Source organism: Cryptomeria japonica, chromosome 10 (genome assembly GCF_030272615.1).
Source record: "Cryptomeria japonica chromosome 10, Sugi_1.0, whole genome shotgun sequence".
Lineage (NCBI taxonomy): Eukaryota > Viridiplantae > Streptophyta > Pinopsida > Cupressales > Cupressaceae > Cryptomeria > Cryptomeria japonica.
Window position 1 is genome coordinate 809554630 of NC_081414.1, and position 6967 is coordinate 809561596.

A 6967-nucleotide genomic window follows, 5' to 3' on the forward strand; every position below is an offset into this window, starting at 1 on the left:
TGAGGCTATGGTTGTTGGCTTTCTCTCACAGAATTATGATGCACTAGGGTGGCATGACATGGCAGCGCAAGTGGAAGACAGTTGGATTTCTGTCAAGGGCAAGAAAGCTAAGTTCTCTAAGCCCTCTTTTGACATAACTCTCCGCTCCCACAAGAGTAGCTCGAAATATAAATCATGATGGTTCTTGTTCGGGGGCTAGTTTTTTGCTGCTGCAAGCTGTTCTTTTTGCAGCATTGTGTGAATGGCTGGAAGTTGTTCTTTTTGCATCTTTTTTCCTTCGTAGTTTGTACTTTCAAGCTGGACAACTTTTTGATTGTGGATTTCAAATCCTTTCAAAATCTTATTGTAAAGGGTTTCGGGTCCCTTCAAAACTTGATTTTCCCTTAATAAAAAACATTAGAACAATTCCCTAAAATGTCAAAACTCACTGCATCTAGTTGGCTAAATCACTTGCACATCTATAAACAACTAAAATTCTCATTGATTTTATTAAAGTCATATATTACCCCACAAAATTACAAGTAATATAAAATCTTTTAATCTTTCAATTTATTTTATTTACATAAATTATTCCACATATTTTCTAGTAGAGTATGTCTTTGGTCTAGAGAATCTGGTTTTTTTTTCATATTCTTAAAGAATGGAATAGAGTAGACAATCTTGACTAGGTCTTTGGTCTTTAGAATGTGTTACTTTTTGTCATATTCCTAAAGAATAGAAAAGAGTAGCTTGTCCAGAGAATAGAATAGACTGCCACAAATGAACATCTGATGGAATGAATGTTATAGAAAGAGACAAATCTGATGGAATGAATGTTATAAAAAGAGACAAATAACTGCAATATAGATATTTTTTCTCTATAAAATATAATTTCATTCCTGGGCAAAGGTATCTTGTAACAAAGAAAAATGATACAATTTAAATTATATTGAGCAATCACAGCTACGAATGGTTTAAGGGCGGCTATTTTAAGATGTGACATTCTTCCTAGTTTAACAGCTGGAAGAATGGTATCCGGGACGTTATTTTTTAAGTTGTGTAAGCTCGAGGGTTGACAGAAAAATGGAGTTGGTGGGCTTGGACAATACCAGTGAGCTTTATTAACAGTACAACAGCATATAATATAATGCTCCTCACGCTCTCCATAGCCTTTATAATGTCACCAAATGTCATTCATGGTGATTCAAAACATTGCAAATTAAGCATTCAAGAACAAGAATAATTATTTGGATATGGCGGGAGGGGGCAATGCAGATTCTCGGTCCTTAGAACAAACGCCCACCTGGGCTGTGGCCATTGTTTGCTTCGACTTTGTAATCATTTCTATGCTAATCGAGCAAGCTATTCAATTCCTTTCCAAGGTAGGTTTTTTTCTGTATTTCCACATCTTACATGCAATTCTGTTGAATGTTCAGTTTTTACTTATACAGATTGAATTGGAATACTGGTTTTGTGTGTGTTTGGAATGCAGTGGCTCAAGAAACGCCGAAAGAAAGCTCTGAGCAAAGCACTGGAAAAGATCAAAGCAGGTGAGAAATTTGATGTTGTCATAGTCAATCTCAGCAAGTTACTTAGATAAAGAGATTTATATTGATTTTTCTGATGATTATGCAGAATTGATGGTTCTGGGATTTATCTCGCTGATGCTCACTGTTGGACAGAAGCCAGTTTCAGAGATTTGTGTATCTAAGAGCTTAGGAGAGACTTTGCTCCCCTGTTCAAAGGAGGAAGCCTTAGCAGACCATGTTTCTGATCAGATTGAAAAGATTTCATTAATTGGGCAGCATCATCGTAAGCTCCTCCTGTTATCAGCTTCTGAAACACCATTAAGGCGTAGCTTGGCCACAGAGGAGACTGTGACTGGTCTCTGTGCTAAAAAAGTAAGTATTTATGCTTAGTATTCATAGTATTTGTAGTAGAAATAGATTTAAGTGCTTATCGGCCTGTGTTATTTTGATACAGGGGAAGGTCCCTCTGATATCACAAGATGGACTCCACCAACTGCACCTCTTCATTTTCGTATTGGCCATTTCTCATGTCTTGTCTTGCATTGTAATCATGACACTCGGACGGCCAAATGTATGGTTTGTTAAATCTTCTTCCTGCTATTGTTTTATGCAAAAGAAATGTATATAAGATGTAAAGTAGAGAGGATTAATTAGAAGGCTATGTGATGTGTGCAGGTGAATAAATGGAAAGCATGGAAGGAAGAGACTAGAACGTTGGATTGTGAAGTTTCAATTGGTCAGTTGTCATATGTTATGTTTTTGGATTAATTGTGTGTATTTTATTTGTATCAATGTTTCGGATTATGAATAAAAAAACTGTTGAAAACAATAGATAAATTATTAGGTAGGAAAGGGAAGAATCCCTACACTTTTTAAAGACGCTAGATCTGCAATTTGCTTTGACAGTTTGATTTTCATCAGTTTAATGTCTCTGGTAAGATGTTTCATTTCATTTATTTCCAACAGACTGGAGGCTTCGCTGCACCTGCTAAAACTAATTCTAAATCTAATGACAGTTGTTATTGTTATGGAGTTATGTTCTTTTGGAGCTGTTCTGTTAGTCTTTTGTATTGTTCATTTCTAATGACAGTTGTTTGTCTGTCCTTTATTTTGTAAATTTTCTTCAATGTTCTCTCAATAAAAGAGAAAATGTCATACATGATTTTTCAAACCACTCCAATTTGTTAACCTAGAATTAATTATGAGAAAATGTCATACATGATTTTTCAAACCACTCCAATTTGTTAATCTAGAATTAATTATTTTTAAGCACAAAGTTTTTTGGTATGATAATTAATAAAATATTTTAACTTTTTATTAAAGACATAATACATTGGAAGTCCATAATGTTAGCATTTCTGATTAGACTATCATGACCCATCATCTCAATGAATAAGCAAGAGAAAAGAATTGATTTAATCTTTAAATTCATTTTTAAATTTTTATATTAATTTATTTGATTAAAATTTTATGAAGTACATTTAATTATAGATAAAAGAAAATAAAATTTCTTCTTCTTTTGTTTATTTAGAAATTCATTTGAAAGTTATTTGATAATTTATTAGAAATTTTGAGATTCTTTAAAATTTGAAAGAACTTTTTATAATAATACTTTTTTTTCATATATTTTTATTTTCATGAAAAAATGAAATAAAAAATTAATAGTCTATTTGTAGAAAAAAAGTTGAAGTTAAAATTAAAAAAAAAATGATGTGTAGCTATAAATCATTCTTGGATTTGGAAGGTGAACAAATGTGTAATTGTTGTGTTGTAGATCCTTCAAAGTTCGAAGTTACCCATGAAACTATTTTTAAGAGGATCATGAGCTTTTGTTCTACAACACCAATTCTCAATTGGATTGTAAGTGAACTTATCAATTCAAATAGTTGTTCTTTATTTTAAATTCATCCTCATTGTAATTTCTATATACTAAAGTCTTAACTCTTGGATTTGTAGGTGTGTTTTTTTAGACAATTTGCCTCAACCAAAGCGGATTACTTAACATTGTAAGTTTTCTTAGGCCACATTTTTAAAGTTTTATATTGTATACTTGTCAAGAGCCCCATAGTTATGCATATGTTTAATTTTGCAGGCACCCTTTAATCGACACAATAAAATTGATTTTCAAACACATATAAAGAGATCTTTGGACAATGACTTTAGTGTTCTAGTATCCATCAAGTGTGTTTCATAATTATAATCAAATAATGGTGGCATTATGTTTTGTACTCTCTATCTTCTTAATTTGAAATTGATTGCTTGAACATTTTATGTCAAATTGTATGCAGTCCACATCTATGGTCTTCTACCATCTTATTTTTACTTCTCAATAGACATGGTAAATCTAGCTGCCCTTCTATTTATTTTTGTATTAATTCTATTTATTTAACACACTGGTGGGCATGAAATTTAATTTGCAGGGTGGTTCATCTTCTCTTGGTTGCCATTTTTTCCATTGATTGTAAGTGTACGCAATACTTTGCTTCACTTGGTTGATTTTTAATTAATTAATTAATTATAATTATATAAAAAATATTTTGCAACTAGACACATGATATTCTTATGATCTTTGTCACCATTAAAACAATTCATATGTAGAAAATTATAATTATCCTTATCTTTAATTTTCAAGAATAAATACTTTAATTTGTATAGTGTGTTCATTTTATTTAACCAATATAATTTTTTTTCAATGAGATAAAAATTATAAATTTTAACTTTATGCTAAATATAATAAATACCAAATATGAAAATTGATTAGGAGCTACTAAGGCTTTAAGTGGTTGAGAAAGTTTGTGTAAGGTGTAGTTGGAGAAACATAAAGAAGTGTTTGAATTTTGTAATTTGAAATGTCTCCATCTTTATATTATTAAGAAGGTTAGAGTTCTAAGCTGATTGGCTCAAGAAAAGTGTTCAATATCCCAAATTGTTTAATAATGTCTATGACTTGTTCACTTTTGCTTAACTAATTAGATTTCATTTTAGCAATACACAAGCACAAAATTTCATTCTAAGTGCAATAAACACTAGAGCTAGGAATATATTAGGTGACAAAAATAAAACAAGAAAATATATTAGGAATAAAATAATGTTTCTATTTTGATATTTGATGTAACTTATGGGTTAGAAGACGCAAGGAGGCAGGAGGTGCTTTGGAAGTGTACAATTATCTCCATTTGTGTGTGCTAGTATTTGATAGGGGAATTGCCGACTCTCTCTAGATGCTAGTGTGTAATGGGGAAATAATGACCTTTCAGAAGCACCGGAGTTTGACCAAGTGCGAGTTACCTTTTGCAAACATTCATGCCCTTTGCTTGAATGATCCTATAACTTTTACTTGTGGAAGTGTCAAAGCATTATTTTAATGGTAACTTGAAGGGCTTTAAATATTCTTGTTTTACAGATTCTTCTGATAATGGGAACAAAGATGAAAGTCATAATAACAAAAATGGCGTTACATAGCCAAGATAGAAATCCTATTGAGCAAGAAGCTCCAGTGGTGAAGCCCAATAATCAACTGTTCTGGTTTGGTAAACCTCGGTTGATTCTCCGTCTCATTCATTTTACCCTATTTCAGGTTAGAAAAGCTTTTCCGAAAGCATTCATTTCTTCTCTTTTTCCCACGCTTAACAGATTGTAATCATAGAATGTTCATTTTGCAGAACGCTTTCCAAATGGCTTTCTTTTTTTGGACATGGGTAAGGAAGAAACATCTATATCCAAACATCTTCATATCTACTTTTAGTTAATCTTGGCTTGATAGAATTTTCCCGGTCTTAACAAACCATGTACATTCATATGTTATGATTGATGCAGTACAAGTATGGTCTGAAATCCTGCTTCCATAAACGGGATCAAGATATTGTAGTCAGAATAAGCTTGGGGTAAGTTTATTATTTGACCTGTTAAATTGCTTTCAAAAGGCAATATTCCTCTTAGGAAAATGTTTTTGGCAGTACCTTAAGATCATTGAAAGAAGAATTTTAACATCAATGTTTAAGATATTACTAAAACTCAGTATCTTGATGAAACACATGTAATACTAAAAAAAATTCTGAAGTGTTTACAAATTTTTTGTTATCAATATTATACTTATTTCTTGAGCCACAATATTGTTAACTCAAAATGCATTTGTTCTTGATTAGGATTGGAGTTCAGATGTTGTGTAGCTATGTAACTCTCCCTCTCTACGCACTTATCACACAGGTATTCATAAAGATAGATGCACGTTTGATTTCTGCCCTCTTCAATACCACTGTAAAATGAAATATGAGATTTGTGATTGCAGCTTGGGGCAAACATGGAGGGAGAAAAAGGGCAGGAAGATCAATCAAGCAGACAACCTAATCCAACTGAAGGATCTTCTCCCCAACATCACCACAATCCCAATGACAGTTCAAAGGAAAAGATAGAAGGCATTATCCCTACTTCACATGAAGACACACAAGATGTTGAAACAAAGGAGTCTGTAAAGGAAATAATAGAAGGGATTATCCCTAATTCACATGGAAACAAACAACATATTGAAACAAAAGAGTCTATAAAGTAAAATATAGAAGGCATCATCCCTACTTCACATGGAGACTCATCCAAGCAAGGAGGACACAATCTGTGATGCAGGAGCATCTTGCAGGAGACATAGTGACGAGCAATTAATGGATGACGACTTCCTTAATATAGTGTGAATAGTTTCATAATAATTGGCAGCTACTAATGTGACAGTTTTTTTTGTAGTGCGTATATTTGTGTAAGAGTTGTTTGTAGTAAAAACTGTGAAGCTCGTAATGACATGTCAGGCATCTGAGTCTATTGTTCCTGAGTTATTATTGTTATGTTGAGCAGAAATTTCATACGATAGAGGACCTATGACTCTTTAAGATTGTATAGCCGTGTGTTGAGAAATTTCTGATGTATATATATACTTCAACCTGATTATGCTATAGGTTATTTAAGTTCCACGTTTTGTGTTAATTGCCTCATCTATTCAAAGATGTAGATAAGTTATGTTAATGGAAAACGTAGGAGAATTGTGCTTGATGTTTATTTTGCCGTTTAAAATTGAATGGTCTGTGAGAAGAGGTTACCTGCTGAAAGTACACCATCCAGGACTGCATCAATCTGTGACCACAATTATTTGTGGTCTTAGCAATTTATAAGTTTTTTTTAGTTCCTGCAGATAGGCATTAAGGGATACAATTTTATGTAATTATTTTATCGAATCCAACAACATACTAGTTTTTTCTTTCTAAAAGTTTCAAATGAATCATTTATCTGTTTTGCTATTAGTTGTTGCTTTGAACTGTGAGTACATGAACCATTTAAAAAAGGAAAGAAATTGTGCAAATTACGATGGAGATTCAACTCTATTAATATATTTTTTCAGCACTATTAATAATTCTTATAAATGTTTGTCACTTGAACTGGCAGTAACAATTGAATCAAACTCTTAAATCAATCCA

General features: G+C 32.3%; 1 protein-coding gene across 1 annotated transcript; it reads left to right on the plus strand.

Moving 5' to 3' along the window:
• Positions 1-1232: 1232 nt before the first annotated feature.
• Positions 1233-6466, plus strand: LOC131855838 (MLO-like protein 2). Its single transcript, XM_059212891.1, has 12 exons — positions 1233-1361; positions 1472-1529; positions 1615-1880; positions 2475-2564; positions 3601-3689; positions 3797-3846; positions 3929-3969; positions 4912-5085; positions 5171-5206; positions 5325-5392; positions 5654-5714; positions 5797-6466. The coding sequence occupies exons 1-12, from the start codon at positions 1233-1235 to the stop codon at positions 6055-6057; spliced, it is 1323 nt and encodes a 440-aa protein (XP_059068874.1). The 3' UTR covers positions 6058-6466.
• The last annotated feature ends 501 nt before the right edge of the window (positions 6467-6967 follow it).

Bases quoted from the DNA above. Each gene is read 5' to 3' on its own strand.
- LOC131855838 (XM_059212891.1), top strand. From the start codon at position 1,233: ATGGCGGGAGGGGGCAATGCAGATTCTCGGTCCTTAGAACAAACGCCC. The intron at 3,970-4,911 runs GTAAGTGTACGC...CTTGTTTTACAG, and splicing joins TGCCATTTTTTCCATTGATT to ATTCTTCTGATAATGGGAAC. The intron at 5,715-5,796 runs GTATTCATAAAG...TTGTGATTGCAG, and splicing joins TCTACGCACTTATCACACAG to CTTGGGGCAAACATGGAGGG.